Below are 21,328 nucleotides of genomic sequence, written 5' to 3' on the forward strand. Positions count from 1 at the left end.
TATCACCAAGCAAAAACATGACCTTCTGTCAATATAATTTGCAGTTTCTAGACTTTTGATAAATGGAATCATATAGCATATATTCCTTTTGTCTTTTACTCATCTTGATACTTTGTCTTTCAGTTTTCTTGATACTCACCTGTGTCATTGCCTTTATATTAGTTTGTTCTTTTTATTGTTAAATATTAGTGTTCTATATTAAGAATACACAGTTTGTTTACCCTTTCATCCTTTGTTGGACATTTGGGTTTATTCTAGTTTGGGGCTATTAAACATAAACAGCCAATACAAGTAAGGCTGCTGTGAACTTTTGTATGTAAGACTTAGTGAGGATATAATGCTCTCATGTCTCTTGAATGAAGATGGAATCGTTAGCTTGTATAGTTATGGGTACATTTAACATTTTCCAAAATTGCTCAACTATTTTCCAAAATGTTTATACCATTTTACATTCCAACAAGAAGTATGTGAAATTTCCTGTTGATCCACATCTTCACCAACACTTGATATCATCAGTCTTTACAACTGTAGTCATTTTAATGGATATATAGTGGTATCTCACTGTGGGTTTAATTAGCATCTCCTTTAAAATGTGATTTAAAGATAAGAAAAGACCTTATGTGCTTATCTTTCTTCATGAAGTGTCTTCAAATATTTCACTCATTTTATGTGTATTTTTTTCCTTCTTGTTAGTTGTAAGAGTTCTTTTTATATTTTGGATATAAGTTCTTTGCCAGATATATGTATATCACATGTCTTCTCCTACTCTGTAGCTTGCTTTTTATTTTCTTGTCGTTTGAAAACAATTTTTTTAAATATTGATGAAGCCCAATTTATTGATGTCCTTAAATCTATAGATCAATTTGGGAATAGTTCACATCTTTACAATATTGATTCTTCCAATCCATAAATATGGCACATTTCTTCAATTATTTAGGTATTTTTCAATATCTCTGTGTTATGCTTTAGGGGAAGGGCTCAGAAGACAATGGCCAATAGGCCAAATTCAGCCCATGGCTTGTTTTGGTATGGTCCGTGAGATAAGAATTATTTTTATATTTTAAAGAGTAGTCAAGGAAATGAAGAATACAATGGGATAGAGACTATCTGTAGCTCACAAACCTAAAATATTTACAGAATATTTACAGAGAAAGTTTTCCATCCCTGTTGTAAATAATTCTGTTTAGAGGTCTTGAATATAATTCATTAGATTAATTCCCAGGTACTTTTTATTTTTAATGCTGTCAAAAAACATCTTTTTATTTAAAATGTTACATGCCTGGTACATAGTAGTTGTTCAATGGATACTCAATGAGTAAATGAAGAAAACATTTGTGTTTTAAATAGCCTGTTAAAGGATGCTAAAATAACACCATGACAGATCAGCAGAAGGATGACAAAGGGAACAAATAGATTCTGAAGAGTGTAGATTTCCTTTCTTTCTTGGTTTTCTAGCTCTGTTCTCTTCTCATGGACCTTTGACCCACCTGCTACCTTTTCTGACAAAAACTTCTGACATCTTGGGAACATGGATGTTGGCACTCTATGATTGAGGAAATTACAAAGGCATTATTTTTGAAATATTATTTTCTTATTTTTCATTGGTATATTAGAGTTTCAGAAAAACAGAACAGATTGGACAGGTTGTTAAATGATAGATGATAGAGATAGATAGATGATAGATAGATAGATAGATAGACAGACAAATAGACAGATAGATAGAAAGAAAAAGAATTTTATGGAATTGGCTCACATGATTGATTGTGAGGGCTGTTAAGTCTGAAATCCACAGGGCAGGCCTGCAAACTGGAAACTCAGGTATGAGTTGATGCTCCAGTCTGGAGTCCAAATACAGCAGGGCAGCAGGCAGGAAACTCAGGCAGAGTTTCTATGTTGAAGTCCTGGGAAGAATCACTTCCTTGAGAAAGGTCAGTCTTTGCTCTTCAGGCCTTCAAGGGATTGAGTAAGAAGATTCTCTCCTTGACCAAACTTTAATGAGGCTTCTAAATTCTCAACGAGGCCCTGACTCTTTGGTGTCTGTGTCTATCTATGTATTGTTCAATTTTAGCAGTAGTCCTACCAAGTCAGGTTAGCCAGAATTCCCCACCCTTGATGTCCGATATCTGATTCCTCACCCCCCATCCAGGTGATGTCCAATCACAGTGTCCTGCCTTCAGAAAGACCCCTGTTAAGTCAGGTTTAGCCAGAATGCCCCCTTACCCTTTACCTTATTAAAATTCCACTTAGTAATGTTCCATCCACTGACAAGCCTGTCCAGGACTATAAATTTCCACTTTCCCTTGTATCTGAATTGAGCCCAATATTTCTCCCCTAGTACAAAACCCCATTGCAGTAGACCCCCTGAATACAGACATAGTATTTTTCAGCAAGTGTCAGAAATAATTTTTCTTTGACAGGTCTATCTACATTATAGAGGATTATCTGCTTCAAAGTCACTAATGTGGATGTTAGTCACATCTAAAAATCACCTACACAGCAACTCTAAAGGGGTATTTAAGCCAGCAGCTAGGCACCGTAGCCTAACCAAGTTGACAGATAAAATTAACCATCACTGCTGGCATAGTGATATACTATTTTATTTAGCACTTCAACTTTGTATACTACAACTCTATTATATTAACTAACAATTTGTCCATAGCTTTTTTCCCTAAATATCCAAACATGTCTCCAATAAATGATAATTCTATTCTTTCTTTCTAATCCTTATACCTTTTCTTACTCAAGCTTGTTTTCCTGGGTAAGATCTCCATCAGTGTGTCAAGTCGAAGTGATGACAGGTGTTTATGACATTCTCAAATTCCATGGAAATCTTTTAACATTTTGCTGCTAAGTATAGCATTTGCTGTTTGTTATTTTTTTTTGGTAGATTCTATTTATCATATTAAGAAGACACTTCTATTCCTAGTTTAAGATTTTTCTTAAACATCATGAATACATGTTAAATTTATCAAATATTTTATTCATCTTTTGAGATCAATGGATTTCCTCTTTTATTCAGTTAATATAAAGAATTATATTAGTTTCTTTTCAAATTTAAACAATTCTTGCATTCCTGTATTAAATCTAATTTAGTTGACTTGTACCTCTTTCTCCCTTTCTTCCTCCCTCCTTCTCTCACTACTCACATACACATATACATACAACATATACACACACCATTTGGATTTGATTTTAAGATTTGTGCACCTAAGTTAATGAATGAATTTGACTTCTAATTTTCATTTCCTGCAATGTCCTTATTTTGGTATTACAATTATGCTGGCCTCATAAGGCATACAGTACGCCCTTCCTCTTTTTTCTTTTCTTTTTTTTCTTTTGGTATCATTAATATACAATCATATGAGCAACATTATGGTTACTAGATTCCCCCCATTATCAAGTCCCGACCACATACCCCATTACAGTCACTGTCCATCAGGATAGTAAGATGCTATAGAGTCATTACTTGCCTTCTCTGTATATACTGCCTTCCCTGTGCCCCCACACCTACATTATGTGTGCTCATTGTGATGCCCCTTATTCCCCTTCTCCCTCCCTTCCCACCCACCCTCCCCAGTCCCTTTCCCTTTGGCAACTGTTAATCTATTCTTGGGTTCTGTGAGTCTGCTACTGTTTTGTTCCTTCAGTTTTTGATTTGTTCTTATACTCCACAGATGAGTGAAATCATTTGGTATTTGTCTTTCTCCACCCAGCTTATTTCACTGAGCATAATATCTTCTAGCTCCATCCATGTTGTTGCAAATGGTAGGATTTATTTTCTTCTCATGGCTGAATAATATTCCATTGTGTATATGTACCACATCTTCTTTTGCATTCACCTACTGATGGACACTTAGGTTGCTTCCATTTCTTGGCTATTGTAAATAGTGCTGCGATAAACATAAGGGTGCATATGTCATTTTGAAACTGGGCTCCTGCATCCTTAGGGTAAAGTCCTAGAAGTGGAATTCCTCGGTCAAATGGTATTTCTATTTTGAGTTTTTTGAGAAACCTCCAAACTGCTTTCCACAATGGTTGAGCTATTTTACATTCCCACCAGCAGTGTAGGAGGGTTCCCCTTTCTCCACATCCTCACCAGTTCCTAGTCTTTTCTATGTTGGCCATCCTAACTGGTGTGAGATGATATCTCATTGTGGTTTTAATTTGCTTTTCCCTGATAATTACCGATGTGGAGCATCTTTTCATGTGCCTGTTGGCCATCTGAATTTCGTCTTTGGAGAAGTGTCTGTTCATATCCTCTGCACATTTTTTAATAGGGTTATTTGCTTTTTGGGTGTTGAGGCATGTGAGTTCTTTATATATTTTGGATGTTAACTCCTTGTCGGATATGTCATTTACAAATATATTCTCCCATACTGTAGGATGCCTTTTTGTTCTGCTGATGGTGTCCTTTGCTGTACAGAAGCTTTTCAGCATGATGTAGTCCCATTTGTTCATTTTTTATTTTGTTTCCCTTGCCCAAGGAGATGCATTTAGTAAAATGTTGCTCATGTTTATATTCAAGAGATTTTGCCTATGTTTTCTCCTAAGAGTTTTATGGTTTCATGACTTACATTCAGGTCTTTGATCCATTTTGAGTTTACTTTTGTATATGGTGTTAGACAATAATCCATTTTCATTCTCTTTCATATAGCTGTGTAGTTTTTCCAACACCAGTTGTTGAAGAAGCTGTCATATCCCTACTGTATATCCATGGTTCCTTTATCGTATATTAATTGACCATATATGCTTGGGTTTATATCAGGGCTCTCTATTCTGTGCCATTGGTCTATGGTTCTGTTCTTGTGCCAGTACCAAATTGTCTTGATTACCATGGCTTTGTCATAGAGCTTGAAGTCAGGGAGTGTTATCCCACGAGCTTTATTCTTCCTTCTCAGGATTGCTTTGGCTGTTTGAGATCTTTTGTGGTTCCATATGAATTTTAGAACCATTTCCTCCAGTTTGTTGAAGAATGCTGTTAGTATTTTGATAGGGATTGCATTGAATCTGTAGATTGCTTTAGACAGGATGGCCATTTTGACAATATTAATTCTTCCTATCCATGAGCACAGGATGTGTTTCAATTTATTGGTATCTTCTTTAATTTCTCTTATGAGTGTCTTGTAGTTTTCAGAGTATAGTTCTTTCACCTCCTTGGTTAGGTTTATTCCTAGGTATTTTATTCTTTTTGATGCAATTGTGAATGAAATTGTTTTCCTGATTTCTCTTTCTGCTAGTTCATTGTTAGTGTATAGGAATGCAACAGATTTCTGTGTATTAATTTTGTATCCTGCAACTTTGCTGAATTCAGGTATTAGATCTAGTAGTTTTGGAGTGGATTCTTTAGGGTTTTTTATGTATAATATCATGTCATATACAAATAGGGACCATTTAACTTCTTCTCCTTCCTCTTTTTAAATACATTTTTTGGAAGAATTGTATAAAATTGGGTCATATTTCTTCCTTAAATGATAGAATTCACCATCTTGGTTCTTGTTTGTAGAGAGAGCTTTTACAATGAACTTGTTCACTAAAAAAATTGGACTGTTTTGATTCAATTTTGGTAACTTATGTTCTCCTAGGGACTTGTCTATTTTACCTAAATTTTGGAATTTATTATAAAATTGCTCATAATACCCTTATTCTTTTAATGTCACTAGAAATTATGATGATATCTTTTTTACACCTCATGTTACTTGTTCTTCCTTTTGTTCTTGACTATACTTGGCAGTAACTTATCAATTTTATGAGTTTGTAAAAATAATTTTTCCATTTTCCATTCTTGAATTCATGGGAATAACATTGTCTTATTAACTTTTCATAATTGTAGGATATGCAATGCCTTCCTCCCTTCTGATATTGGTTTTTTTTTGTTGGCCAATTTTGCTATAGGTTTATCAATTTTTTTTTAAAGAACCAACATCTGGCTTTACTGATCTCTAAGTATGCTTCCTTCCTATTTCATTGATTTCTATATTTTTATCACTTTTCTCTTTATGGTTAATTTACTTTTCTAACTTCTAAATTATTGAGAACTCTCCATTCATTTTCATTTTGTTTGCAATATTTTAATTTAAATACATAAACTATCCATAAATGGTTTTAGATAGATCTCATAGTTTTGCTATGCTGCATTTTCATCATCATTCAGTTCAAATTACTTGATATTTTCTATTATGATATCTTCATTAAGACATAGGTTATTTGGAAGTTATATTAGGTTCCCACATATGGAAGTTGTATGATTATCATTACTATTATTGCTATTCATTGACAATCTCCCCTCACATTGTGCTGGAGTACTTATTGTCAGTCACAATTTCTTTGAAATTTCTTGATATTTGCTTTGTGGCTTAATATCTGATCAATTTTTGTGAGTGTTCCAGGTGTAAACTGTAGTTGTTAGGTGAAGTATTTCATGTGTGCCATTTTGGTCAATTTTGTTAATAATTTTTAAAAATTGGTATACACTTTGAATAATTTTGTCTTCTGATCTAGCCAGTTATTAAGAGGTGTGTAAAAAATTTTTCCACCATGAATTTAATTTGTCTTTCTTCAGTTTTGCCCATTTCTAAAAAACAGGTTGATACTATTTTGTTAGAGGATTATACCCTTTTAATCACCACTGCATTCACAGCTATATTCTCTTATATTGCTAAGATTTGGCTCTTCATAAAACAGAGTAACTGCTCAATTGTGTTAAGCAAGCAGTGAGTAACAGGTTAAAGACTGGCGAATTCCATCAGAACAGTTAAACCTTTTTTCACATGTACAGACATTATTAATAATGGAATGTTTTGGGAATTCTTAAGATACATTGTAAAAAATATTCATTTGAATAAATGCTAAATATGCATAACATGCATTCAACAGGATTTACAAAGAAAATGAACTCTTAAACGTCTATATTTGCCTTTTTTATAATAACCAAATCTTGCTAGAAAGTTCTCAAGTTTTAAAATATTCGAATATTCAGATTTTTGCTCTATGGTTTCTATCATACATTTCACTAAAGTTTTTTTTTCCATTTCTTTGGATACATTCATTTTCTATCTTGTTAGCCTTTCTTCTGTTTTAATATAATAATTTATAACTATACATTTCCATCTATGTTCTAAGTACCAATATAATGATAACTTTCACTTCTAGATTGTTTTCTTAATCTGCTTGGTTATTTTAAATAATTTATCATTTCCTTTTTAAGTCCTTCTTTTGTTTCTCTAAATATTTTAAGTATACTGTATTTTGTTTTTCAGAATTCCAGTGTCTTCAGGCTTTGTGTATCCAAAGCATGCAGATAATTGCTTTTATAGTTTTATCTCGTCTGTACATTTACCTCCCTCAGACAGCTAGTTTTGTAGGATAGATCACCCAGATAATATGAATGCTTGTCCGAATTCATGTGAATGTTTTTTGCTAGGAATTTTAATGAAAAGTTTTAACATCTTATTTTAAAATCTCGAGAAATGTGAGACAGGCACGTTTTCTCAGTTTGTTTAGAAGGATTTCCCCATTTTTCTCCCCTGGGAGTGCGGCCCTTCCATATTTCCAGATGCCCCCGTCTGGGGGTGGTGGGCGGGGTGGGGTCACCGATCTGGTCACACGTCCTGTCCGGCCTCAGCCTGACTTATTTTCCCTGTGTACGTAATGCTACATGGTCTAGGGCTGTCCTACTCAACACGCGGTCCTCAGACCAGCCACACCAGCGTACTGGCACTGGGAATGCAAAATCTCAGGCACTCGCTCAGAAAGTTGTCCTTGTGATTTTTCATTTTTGCTTTGGCTTCCTTTCCTGTCTTACAGACTGTACAATCAAATACAGATTTTCAATGTTTTCTGTCTACATTAAAAAGTTAAAAACTAATTTTAGGAGCAAGTGCGTTAGCCTGTTAAACTAGAACGAGACGACGTCAACGTCAGTCTTTTTGGTGCAGGGCCGCGTGTTCGCGGGACTGTACTGTCCTCCGCTGCTTGAGAACGAACATTAGCCACAACAGTGATGACGCCCGTGCGCGCCGTGGGGCCTCTGCCAGTTTCAACTAAGCCCGCATCAGCGCGGTGCTCTTCGCGCCCAGCCAGGCTTCCACAGGTTCAGCCCCAAGAGCCACCAAACCACCGTGAAGTCCCGGAGTAACGGACCCGGGCCGCAACTAACGTCCCCACGGGGCATGCGCTGAGCAGGGGCGCGCGCGTGCGCAGTAGCAGGAGCAGGGCCGTGCTCCGGGCGGCTCGGCGGCTGCGCGCGCAGCTGACGTGCTCAGGGCTGCGAGGCGACAGATTCGGGGAGGGCGCTGAGGTGTGGCTGAACCCGGAAGTGGGCAGGCGCGGGAGCGAGGGCGCCCAGAGTGGAGCTCAGCGGCCGGGAGCCAGCGGGGAGCCCTGGGTTCCCGGTAATGGATCCATGGGGCGTTCACCCAGGGAGGCTGGGGCGGGAGGGGTGGCAGGTTCGCCTGCGCGACAGCAGCCCCCGCCCGGCAGGCCTGGGAGGCGCCTTTGCCTCCGTACGTCGTCCCTCTGGTGACCCTGCCGCCGGCGCTGCCCTGGGCCGCCGCGCCGGGTGGTGGCCGTGGGATGCTCCCCGCCCCTGAGGAGGCGCGCCCGGCTCGCCCCGGGAAAGCGTGCGAACGGAGAGACATGGGGTTCGCGACCGCGACGGCCTCATTGTCACCAGCCCAGCGCCTCTGAACCACGGCTGTAACCCGCCGCAGCCTGCTCCGCCGCTGTCGTGGAGGGATCGCTCCCTTCTCTTCCCTCCTTTTTTCGACTCTGTTCGTGAATCGGGCCTGAACAGTGTGCTCTGGCTTCCTTTAAAATGATCCTTTGTTGGCTGTCTCTTCTAACCCGGCCTCGTTGCTCTCTGCCCTAAAACTCTTAGCCACGAATAGGTGGAAGCTGTGACTTTATCATAATTTAGTTCTGATGCAGAAAAGAATGATTACAGATGTCGTGAGTGATTTTAGGGTTGCTTTGCCGTGGAGTTATTTTACGTGGTTCTTACTCTTTTGCAGACCATGAACCCCTCTGGCACGCCCCTCCGGAAGCTGTTGTCCAAGACAATCTAGTTTTCTTTCCTAAATCCCTTAGGACACTTATGAAGTCTCTTGTTCGGAAACTGTCGTACTGCAATGAAGAAAAGGAGAAAGGTTACTTCACATCTTGACGAGAAGATCCATCTAGGCTATCCCAAAGGTTCTTTGGAAGGCAATGTTGCAGTGGGGTGCGACCAAGTGACCTACACTCATTCCACAGAAAGACCAGCTCCTGAAGCTCTTCGCTGCTATCAGGAACTTCCTCCCTCTCCAGATCAGAGAAAACTTTTGAGTTCTTTGCAGTATAATAAGAATTTGCTAAAGTATTTAAATGATGATAGACAGAAGCAACCGTCCTTCTGTGACTTACTCATCATAGTAGAAGGAAAAGAATTTAGTGCACATAAAGTAGTTGTTGCTGTTGGCAGTAGTTATTTTCATGCCTGTTTGAGCAAAAATCCAAGCACTGATGTTGTCACCCTGGATCACGTAACACACTCAGTGTTTCAGCATTTGCTTGAATTTCTTTACACATCAGAATTTTTTGTGTACAAATATGAAATACCTCTTGTTTTAGAGGCTGCAAAATTTCTGGACATTATAGATGCAGTTAAACTGCTAAATAATGAAAACGTTGCCACTTTTCAGTCTGAGCTAACTGAAAAGTCCTCACCAGAAGAAACAGTAAACGAATTAACTGGAAGACTATCAAGTAATCATCAGTGTAAATTCTGTAGTAGGCATTTTTGTTATAAAAAGTCTTTAGAGAATCATTTGACTAAAACCCACAGGTCCCTTTTATTAGGGAAAAAACATGGGTTAAAAATGCTGGAGAGAAGTTTTTCCACAAGAAGATCAAAAAGAAATCGGAAGTGCCCTCTTAAATTTGATGACACCAGTGATGATGAACAAGAAAGTGGTGATGGTTCAGACAATCTGAATCAAGAAAATTTTGATAAGGAAAAGTCAGATAGAAATGATTCTGAGGATCCTGGAAGTGAATATAATGCTGAAGAAGATGAGCTAGAGGAGGAAATGTCAGATGAGTACTCTGACATTGAGGAACAAAGTGAGAAAGATCATAATGATGCAGAAGAGGAAACTGAGGCTGGTGATTCCATAGGAAATATTCATGAGGGGTTAACACCTGTAGTCATTCAGAACAGTAACAAAAAAATATTGCAGTGTCCTAAATGTGATAAAACATTTGACCGAATAGGTAAGGAAAGAAAGCTTGTTTTCTGTCTCTAATAACTTACTTTTAATGGATATTTTAAAGGTGTTAATTAAAAACTAAAACTTGAAAGTAACTTTTAAAAATATTACTGAACTAGGGTGGAAATATGATGTTTAACATATTTTATCCTGTTATTTTATACTTGTTGTGATTCAAGAATTAAAGTATTTATAGTAGCCTTTATTTTCTCTTATGTCCTAACATTAGATGACAGATCATTAGTTCAGGTACTTGGTATGAATTACTCAGTATCAATAATTATGAAGTGTAGAGCTTTGATTTGTATGCTAACTTAATAAGTGCTATTTTTGAGTCATAAAAAATTGAATTAGATTATATTAGATTTAATTTAATAATTTGTGTATGTTTCTTTTTGGACATGGTAATATGTGAGTTGGAATGTGATATGTGAATACTTGTCCAGTAGCTAGTACTGTTGAGCATTGGGAAGTCTCAGATTAAGTTAATATATAATTAAGAATAAAACTGTACTGAATATAATTTAATTCTGTTGATAGAGACTTCAGCTAGTGTCCTAACTAGTAGTATTCTTTGGTTATTATAGTTATGAATAAATCAACTTTTCCCTTATTAGAAAAGCATATGTAGAAAATGTGGTCTGTAACCTCAAGTTAAAAATGTCAGTTAACATTTAATGTCAATAGACCTAATATTTGCTAGTAAAATAATTTTTGAAGGTGTATATGAACTGTTCTAATGTGAACTTAGATTTCAAACATTTAAACTATTTCCATATAAATCAAAGTTGTGAAATTGTGACATACATTCTACCACATTCAACGATAAAAGGAACACGTAAATGCAATTTGACCTTGTAAAATTACTTACACAGTAATACGTCCCCATGTGTCTTGCAGTGTTGAGTTACGGTGTTGGTATAGGTGGAAGTTGGTTTTATAAGGAATTGGTGATCATTTGCTCTCACAATATGCGACAGTATATACCATGCATACCAATGGTGACCTCTTTCTGCTTATTATGCCTTTGAATATTTCTGTAAATCAGAAGGTTTTCGATAATCCAATGTAATAACTATTTATTACTATTTTTACTGTGTGTGAGGCTCTGCACACACACTAAAATCACTTTTGAGTAAATTATTGGAAGAACTCATGAAACTGGCCTGGTTACAATCAGGCTGAACAAATGCTGCTGTAAATGGGCACTGTGACTTGATGGGCAAGAGAAGAGAACAATGTTGGATTGAGATACTTGAGAACATTTCATCTCTTCAAGATTCTGCTTCTTAACCTTTTTATTCTTAGCATGTGCTTCCTGTTTTCTGCCTTACTTTAACCTAGTTTGACTTGAGATGAGTGAATTAAGTCAGTTCACAAATGGCTTTGTAGGCCCAACATACAGATCTGAAACCATACTATTTAACACTGCACCTGTGAGCCCCTTTATGAGAGAGGGGTTCTGTGCTCACGTAAGAATGGGACAACTACTATAATTCACAGTCGATCTGTATTAACTCTGTCCAATTCTCTGGTAAAGAAACCTGTTAATTTTACTTAACCCAACATTTCCTTAAATAATTTTACTGTAAAACACTTATGTTCTGGGAGACAAGAGTTCTTCGCGCCCAATTTGGGAAAATACTGTTCAAGATTAGGGTTCTGATATACTAAGAGGAAGGTGTTTTGCAGCTATGGTGATGTCAGACTGCCTGCATTTTTTAAAATTCATTTTGTTATCATTAATATACAATTACATGAACATTATGTTTACTAGACTTCCCCCTTCACCAAGTCCTCCCCACAAACCCCATTACAGTCACTGTCCATCAGTGTAGTAAGATGCTGTAGAATCACTACTTGTCTTCTCTGTGTTGCACATCCCTCCCTATGCCCCCCACCCCCCACATTATACATGCTAATCGTAAGGTCCCCTTTCTTTTTTCCTCACCTTTATCCCTCCCTTCCCACCCATCCTCCCCAGTCCCTTTCTCTTTGGTAACTGTCAGTCCATTCTTTGGTTCTGTGATTCTGCTGCTGTTTTGTTCCTTCAGTTTTTCTTTGCTCTTATACTCCACATATGAGTGAAATCATTTGGTACTTGTCTTTCTCTGCCTGGCTTATGTCACTGAGCATAATAGCCTCCAGCTCCATCCATGTTGTTGCAAATGGTAGGATTTGTTTTCTTCTTATGGCTGAGTAATATTCCATTGTGTATATCTTTATCCATTCATCTACTGATGAACACTTAGGTTGCTTCCATTTCTTGGCTATTGTAAATAGTGCTGCGATAAACAGGGGTGCATCTGTCTTTTTCAAACTGGGCTGCTGCATTCTTAGGGTAAATTCCTAGCAGTGGAATTCCTGGGTCAAATGGTATTTCTATTTTGAGCTTTTTGAGGAACCTCCATACTGCTTTCCACAATGGTTGAACTAATTTACATTCCCACCAGCAGTGTAGGAGGTTTTCCTTTTTCTCCACAACCTCACCAACATTTGTTGTTGTTTGTCTTTTGGATGGTGGCAATCCTTACTGGTGTGAGATGATATCTCATTGTGGTTTTAATTTGCATTTCTCTGATGACTAGCGATGAGGAGCATCTTTTCATGTGTCTGTTGGCCATCTGAATTTCGTTTTTGGAGAAGTGTCTGTTCAGCTCCTCTGCTCATTTTTTAATTGGAGTATTTGCTTTTTTGTTTGTTGAGGTGCATGAGCTCTTTATATACTTGGATGTCAACCCTTTATTGGATCTGTCATTTACGAATATATTCTCCCATACTGTAGGGTACCTTTTTGTTCTGTTGATGGTGTCCTTTGCTGTACAGAAGCTTTTTAGCTTGATATAGTCCCACTTGTTCATTTTTGCTTTTGTTTCCCTTGCCCTGGGAGGTATGTTCATGAAGAAGTCGCTCATGTTTATGTCCAAGAGATTTTTGCCTATGTTTTTTTCTAAGAGTTTTATGGTATCATGACTTAGATTTGGGTCTTTGATCCATTTCAAATTTACTTTTGTGTCTGGAGTTAGACAGTGATCCTGTTTCATTCTCTTACATGTAGCTGTGCAGTTTTGCTAGCACCATCTGTTGAAGAGACTGTCATTTCCCCATTGTATGTTCATGGCTCCTTTATCATATATTAATTGGCCATATATGTTTGGGTTAATGTCTGGAGTCTCTCTTCTGTTCCACTGGTCTGTGGATCTGTTCTTGTGCCAGTACCAAACTGTCTTGATTAGTGTGGCTTTGTAGTAGAGCTTGAAGTTGCAGAGCGTAATGACCCCTGCTTTATTCTTCCTTCTCAGGATTGCTTTGGCTATTCGGGGTCTTTGGTGTTTCCATATGAATTTTTGAACTATCTGTTCCAGTTCATTGAAGAATGCTGTTGGTGATTTGATAGGGATTGCATCAAATCTTATATTGCTTTGGGTAGGATTGCCATTTTGAAGATACTAATTCTTCCTAGCAAGAGCATGGGATGAGTTTCCATTTGATAGTGTCCTCTTTAATTTCTCTTAAGAGTGTTTTATAGTTTTCAGGGTATAGGTCTTTGACTTCCTTGGTTAGGTTTATTCCTAAGTATTTTATTCTTTTTGATGCAGTTGTGAATGGAATTGTTTTCCTGATTTCTCTTTCTATTAGTTCATTGTTAGTATATAGAAAAGCCACAGATTTCTGTGTGTTAATTTTATATCCTGCAACTTTGCTGTATTATGATATCAGTTCTAGTAGTTTTGGAGTGGAATCTTTAGGGTTTTTTATGTACAATATCATGTCATCTGCAAATAGTGACAGTTTAACTTCTTCTTTACCAATTTGGATTCCTTGTATTTCTTTGTTTTGTCTAATTGCCGTGGCTAGGACCTCCAGTACTATGTTGAATAACAGCGGGGAGAGTGGGCATCCCTGTCTCGTTTCCAATCTCAGGGGAAAAGCTTTCAGCTTCTCACTGGTTATACTATTGGCTGTGGGTTTATCATATATGGCCTTTATTATGTTGAGGTACTTGCCCTCTATGCCCATTTTGTTGTGTGTTTTTATTATGAATGGATGTTGGATTTTGTCCAATGCTGCTTTTTCAGCATCTATGGAGATGATCATGTGGTTTTTGTCCTTCTATTTGTTTATGTGGTGGATGATGTTGATGGATTTCTGAGTGTTGTACCATCCTTGCATCCCTGGGATGAATCCCACTTGGTCATGGTGTATGATCCTTTTGACATATTTTTGAATTCGGTTTGCTAATATTTTGTTGAGTATTTTTGCATCTACGTTCATCAGGGATATTGGTCTGTAGTTTTCTTTTTTGGTGGGGTCTTTGCCTGGTTTTAGTATTAGGTTGATGTTGGCTTCATAGAATGAGTTTGGGAGTATTCCCTCCTCTTCTATTTTTTGGAAAACTTTAAGGAGAATGAGTATTATGTCTTCTCTGTATGTCTGAAAAAATTCTAAGGTAAATCCATCTGGCCCCTGGGTTTTGTTCTTGGGTAGTTTTTTGAATACCACCTCAATTTCTTTGCTGGTAATTGGTTTGTTTGGATTTTGTGTTATTTCCTTGGTCAGTCTTGGAAGGTTGTATTTTTCTAGGAAGTTGTCCATTTCTCCTAGGTTTTCCATCTTGTTAACATATAGATTTTCATAGTATTCTCTAATAATTGTATTTCTGTGGGGTCTGTCATGATGTTTCCTTTCTTGTTTCTGATTCTATTGATGTGTGTTGATTCTCTTTTTCTCTTAATAAGTCTGTCTAGAGGCCTTATCTATTCTTTTATTTTCTCAAAGAACCAGCTCTTGGTTACATTGATTTTTTTCTATTGTTTATTCTTCTCAATTTTATTTATTTCTTCTCTGATCTTTATTATGTCCCTCCTTCTGCTAACCTTAGGCCTCATTTGTTCTTCTTTTTCCAATTTCAGTAATTGTGATGTTAGACTATTCATTTGGGATTGTTCTTTCTTCTTTAAATATGCCTGGATTGCTATATACTTTCCTCTTAAGACTGCTTTCGCTGTGTCCCACAGAAGTTGGGGCTTTGTGTTGTTGTTGTCATTTGTTTCCATATATTGCTTGATCTCTATTTTAATTTGATTGTTGATCCATTAATTATTTAGGAGCATGTTGTTAAGCCTCCATGTGTTTGTGAGCCTTTTTGCTTTTTTTGTACAATTTTTTTCTAGTTTTATGCCTTTGTGGTCTGAAAAGTTGGTTGGTAGGATTTCAATCTTTTGGAATTTACTGAGGTTCTTTTTGTGGCCTAGTATGTGGTCTATTCTGGAGAATGTTCCATGTGCACTTGAGAAGAATGTATATCCTGTTGCTTTTGGATGTAGAGTTCTATATATGTCTATTAGGTCCATCTGTTCTAGCGTGTTGTTCAGTGCCTCTGTGTCCTTACTTATTTTCTGTCTGGTGGATCTGTACTTTGGGGTGAGTGGTGTGTTAAAGTCTCCCAAAATGAATGCATTGCATTCTATTTTCTCCTTTAATTCTCTTAGTATTTGTTTCACATATGTCGGTGCTCCTGTATTGGGTGCATATATATTTATAATGGTTATAGCCTCTTGTTGGACTGAGCCCTTTATCATTATGTAATGTCCTTCTTTATCTTTTGTTACTTTCTTTATTTTGAAGTCTATTTTGTCTGATACTAGTATTGCAACACCTGCTTTTTTCTCTCTGTTGTTTGCATGAAATATCTTTTTTCCATCCCTTGACTTTTAATCTGTGCATGTCTTTTGGTTTGAGGTGAGTCTCTTGTAAGCAGTATATAGATGGGTCTTGCTTTTTTGTCCATTCTGTTACTTTGTATCTTTTGATTGGTGCATTCAGTCCATTTACATTTAGGGTGATTATTGAAAGATACATACTTATTGCCATTGCAGGCTTTAGATTCCTGGTTACCAAAGGTTCAATGTTAGCTTCTTTACTGCCTTACTGTCTACCTTAACTCGCTTATTGAGCTATTATAAACACAGTCTGATTATTATTTCTCTCCCTTTTTATTCCTCCTCCTCCATTCTTCATATGTTGGGTGTTTTGTTCTGTGCTTTTTTAAGGAATGCTCCCATCTACAGCAGTCCCTCTAAAATACCCTGTAGAGGTGGTTTGTGGGAGGCAAATTCCCTCAACTTTTGCTTGTCTGGGAATTGTTTAATCCTTCCTTCATAGTTAAATGATAATCGTGCTTGCTACAGTATCCTTTGTTCAAGGCCCTTCTGTTTCATTGTATTAAATATATCATGCCATTCTCTTCTGGACTGTAAGGTTTCTGTTGAGATGTCTGATGATAGCCTGATGGGTTTTCCTTTGTAGGTGACCTTTTTTCTCCCTCTGGCTGCCTTTAATACTCTGTCCTTGTCCTTGATCTTTGCCATTTTAATTATTATGTGTCTTGATGTTATCCTCTTTGGGTTCCTTCTGTTGGGATTTCTGTGTGCTTCTGTAGTCTGAGCAACAATTTCCTCCCCCAGTTTGGGCAAGTTCTCAGAAATTATTTCTTCAAAATCACTTTCTATCCCATTTTCTCTCTCTTCTTCTTCTGGTACCCCTATAATGTGGATATTGTTCCTTTTGGATTGGTCACACAGTTCTCTTAATATTGTTTCATTCCTGGAGATCCTTTTATCTCTCTCTGCATCAGCTTCTATGCATTCCTGTTCTCTGGTTTCTGTTCCATCAATGGCCTCTTGCATCTTATCCATTCTCCTTATAAATCCTTCCAAAGATTGTTTCACTTCTGTAATCGCCCTCTGTACGTCATCCCTTATCTCTTGTATATTTCTCTGCAGCTCTGTCAGCATGTTTATGATTTTTATTTTGAATTCTTTTTCAGGAAGACTGGTTAGGTCTATCTCCTTCTCAGAGGTTGTTATTTTGGTGTGTATCAAATTCTTCTGCCTTTTCATGGTGATAGAGATAGTTTGCAGAGCTGGTGCAAGTGATGGCTGGGAGAATGTCCCTTCTTGTTAGTTTGTGGCCTTCCTCTCCTGGGAGAACAGCAACCTCTAGCGGCTTGTGCTGGGCAGCTGTGCACTGACAGGGCTTCTGATTCTTGCCTGGCCACTATGGAGTTCAGCTCCGCGTTTGCTGTGGGCATGGCCTGCCTCGGGCTGCTGCTCTGATATGGCGTAGCCACGTCGGAGGGGAAACAACTGGGAGGCTGTTTATCTCCATGAGGGGACTCCGATCTGCCCTGCTGCCCAGGGAGTTAGAGTGCCCAGAGTTCCCTGGGATTCCCAGCTGCTTGGCTAAGTGTCCTGGGATGCTTCCTTCCAGCTGTGGGGTCCCTGTCCCTTTAAGACTTTCAAAAAGCACTCACTTTTCTTTGTCCCAGGGGCACCAGCTGCGTGGACCCACTCACAGGTCTTACTGTCCTGTTTCCCTAGTTTCCAGCACCCCGCGCACGCACTGTGTCTGCGCTCTGGTGCGGATGGCTGGGGCTGGCTATTTAGCAGTCCTGGGCTCCCTCTCCCTCCCTGCTCTGACCTCTCTCCTCCCGCCGGGAGCTAGGGTGAGGGGTGCTTGGGTTCCGCTGGGCTGCAGCTTGTATCTTACCCCCTTTGCAAGGCGCTGGATTCTTGCAGGTGTGGATGTAGTCTGGCTGTTATCCTGTGTCTTCTGGTCTCTCTTTTAGGAAGTGTTGTATTTGTTGTATTTTCAAAAACATATGTGGCTTTGGGAGGAGATTTCTGCTGCTCTACTCACGCCACCATCTTGGCTCCGCCCTCCAACCTGCTTTTAATAGCCTCCATCGTGCTCTTCAACAATTGGATTTCCGACCTGAATTCATTCCTGAGTTCTTGGATGTCTTTCCATACCTCCATTAGCATGTTGATGATTTTTATTCTGAACTCCCTTTCAGGAAGAGTCAGGAGGTCCATATCATTTAAATCTTTATCGGGAGTTGTATTAATAATTTTACTCTGGACCAGGTTTCTTTGGCGTTTCATGTTTGTATATGGCGCCCTCTATAGTGTCCAGAAGCTCTATTCTGGAGCTGCTCAGCCCCTGAAGCAATGTCGGGGGTTGCAGGGGAGCAGTATTGGTGCCTGGGGGGAGGAAAGAGCTGTTCTCTGCTTCCTGGCTGCTGTGCCTGTCTCCACCGCCCGAACCGGTGGGCCGAGCACACAGATAAAAGCTTTTGTCCCAGAGCAGCTGGATATGGATCCCTGCTTTCCACAAGTGACCAGAATCCCAGTCTCCCCAGGAACTCCACCTGTCCCAGCTTTCCAACCCTGTAATCAGAAGAGTATGATGAAAGCACCATGAAATGTAGGTTTGTGCTCCCAGTGCTGATCTCCGGAGCTAGGTATTCAGCAGTCCCAAGCCTTCCACTCCCTCCCTGCTCAGTTTCTCTTCCTCCTGCCGGTGAGCTGGGTTGGGGGAAGGGCTTGGGTCTCGCCAAGCCATAGCTCTGGTACATTACCCCGTTCAGTGAGGTCTGCTCTTTTCTCCAGGTGTATGCAGTCTGTCGCCGTCCTCTTTCCTGTTGCTCTCTCAGGATTAGCTGTGCCAACTGTATTTTCTAATTGTATCCAGTTTTAGGAGGAAGCCTGTCTCTCCTCTCACGCTGCTATCTTTAATCCTTTTCTGCCTGCATTTTTGACTCCAGGTCTTGGGCAAGTTGTTTAACTTGTCTGTACTATTGTTTTCTCATATATAGAGTGGGCTGGTGCTAATATGATACTAATTGTGCCTTCTCATGGAGCTTTTATGAGGCCTAAATGGTATAGTCCTGATGAAATCACTCATAATACTGTGTGAAATTTAGATGTTTTAGGAATGCTGGCTGCTCTTATTATTCATTAATGTAATATAATTATTGAGTGTCTCTAATATGCCAAATGCTGCTAAACATATGAAATTATGTATTTATTAATACATCATTTGTATTAATGATATCCTTAAGACTCTTACAGTTTAGTGAGTCCATGCAAAAATGCAATGATATGACATAAAGCTAATCTTACCAAGTTAAGTAGAGAGTAAAGGAACCAGGAAAGATTTCACAGTGCAGGTGGCATTTGAGCTGAGACCTAAAGACTGGGGAGGAATTTACAAGGGAGAAGGGCCAGCATGTACAAAGACAGTGAGGTATGTTGTGTTCTGGGAATTGCTGAGGTATGGGTGATTTCAAGGTAGGGAAGGAGGCATAATGAAAATGACAAGAGATGAGGATTGGTATAGTAAACAGGTGTCAGATTTTGAATGGTTTTCATGATAGATGAATTTAGATTTTATCCAGTAAGTGATAGAAACTTGGAAACACTTTGGCAAAGGAAATGGCAGCCTTATAGGAGGTTAGAAAGATGGTGCTGGCTTCAGTGTGGAGAAAGGAATTGGCAAGAACCATGGTCTGGGTAGGTGAGTGTCACTGGGAGTGGGATATGGGATGAGGATTGATCAGAGTTGCACTGAATATAGACTTGTCATTTATTCTTCAAAGAACAGTTTAGGAACCATCTCCCAATAATTCTATTACCTACATTACTTGCATAGGATTGCCTACCTAGATTTTTTGTAGTTATTTATCTGTCTCATTACATTGTAAGCCTGAAAGTTTTGTACCTCACTTTTGGTTAGTATCCTTTATGATACTTCAGGTAATTTCAAATATTAAGTTTGTAGTAGGCTCTTATTCAGTTGAACTAAGTTGAAAGGTTGGAGTCCGACTTGACTTTGGACTTGTAAGAAGCTGGTTAGGCTTCCTTTTAAGCTTCTAACTCGGAGTAGTTTTATGACAGAGAGTGAGTCAGCTCTGAGATGTGACAGAACCATTAGCTCCACAATATGTAGCCGATTAATTTGATTCCATTACTGTGGATCTTCTATCGTTCTGACTTTTTAATAGTTGCTTGGAGTATGACTCCTGATCCAGTTATATTTTTCCTTAGGCTACCAGCTGTTCTCTAAGCCTATTTGCATGCAAATGAGAGTCCTTTGACCTTTTCCCATTAGGGTCAAATGGGTAAAAAAAAAAAAAAAAAAGAAAGAAAAAAAGAACCTAGGGGGTGAAAAGGCAAAATTAGGGAGAAGATGACATATGGAGTGAGAGAAAATTTGGATTTTATGTCTTCTTATTGTTCCTACTGGGAACCAAAATCTTTCCTTGGATTAAATTTACAATCTCTTCTAGAGATAGAAAATGTGTTACAGCTTCTTTAAAAAATCTGACTCACTAGACCATCCTGACTGAGATTCCACTTGGTTCTTAATAGAGAAAAGTTCTAACAGTGGCACAATTCTCTACTTGGAGATTAAATAATTTAGTTGCGCATTCTTTAGGGTGTGCCATATGCATAAATTCAAGGTGTAACTTAAGATTTTAGCAATTTAGTAATAGTTTACAATGAGCTAAGCTGGTGATGTGTCTTTTTGTACAAACTGCTTACAAAATCTGACAGTGATAATTTGCATGACCCATATGGGGGAATAATAAATTCTGAAGTACAAGAGGAAGTTTTTCATATGAAAATAACTTTAATTTGTATTTTTAGTTTTAGATTTGAAACAGAATTCATATTAGGATTCAGTTCAGAAAAATACTGTGAATGAAATTTCTTAATCTAAGTTTTTTGTTGGTGATCAAGAATGGTTGGGCATATTTTAGTATTTTCTGAAGGAATACTGTTTTTTTGACTGAAAATTTATTTGAAAGGCACATTTTATAATTGAATTCCATCCCATTATAAAAAGAAGAAACAGATGTAGATTGACTGTGTTTGTGCTGAGGAGTACCCCTACACTCCTAACCTTTGATGTAAACATGGGATATTTTGGGAGAGTAAAATTCTTTTCCAACTAGCCCTTGGAGACCTACCTGAGCCTTCTGTGCTCAGGGTTCCCTGAAGTTATGTCTCCTCTGTTCAGAAACCCATGGGGAAAACAGACCCTGCCGTGCTTGTGTGGATGAAATTTGAATTAATGACAAAAAAGTTTTTTCACTCTAGAGGTTCTTAATGTCATAAAGAATTATTCAAATTATGTATTTTCATTGGTTTCTTTGAACTTTGCTGAATTTATTTAAACAATTTTTAAAAATTTTGGTTATTTTGGTTTAAATTTCCAAACTTTCTGTTTTATAAGTC

General features: G+C 38.2%; 1 protein-coding gene across 1 annotated transcript in view; it reads left to right on the forward strand.

Annotated features, from left to right (window-relative positions):
* The first annotated feature begins 8,266 nt into the window (after positions 1-8,266).
* Positions 8,267-21,328, forward strand: part of ZBTB41 (zinc finger and BTB domain containing 41) — a 52,306-nt gene continuing 39,244 nt past the window's right edge. The window contains exons 1-2 of the mRNA XM_073217224.1: positions 8,267-8,390; positions 9,009-10,248. Coding sequence (XP_073073325.1) covers positions 9,126-10,248 — 1,123 coding nt within the window. The 5' untranslated portion in view covers positions 8,267-8,390; positions 9,009-9,125. The remainder of the gene's footprint in view (positions 8,391-9,008; positions 10,249-21,328) is intronic.

The sequence above is a fragment of the Manis javanica genome, chromosome 11, assembly GCF_040802235.1.
Source record: "Manis javanica isolate MJ-LG chromosome 11, MJ_LKY, whole genome shotgun sequence".
NCBI lineage: Eukaryota > Metazoa > Chordata > Mammalia > Pholidota > Manidae > Manis > Manis javanica.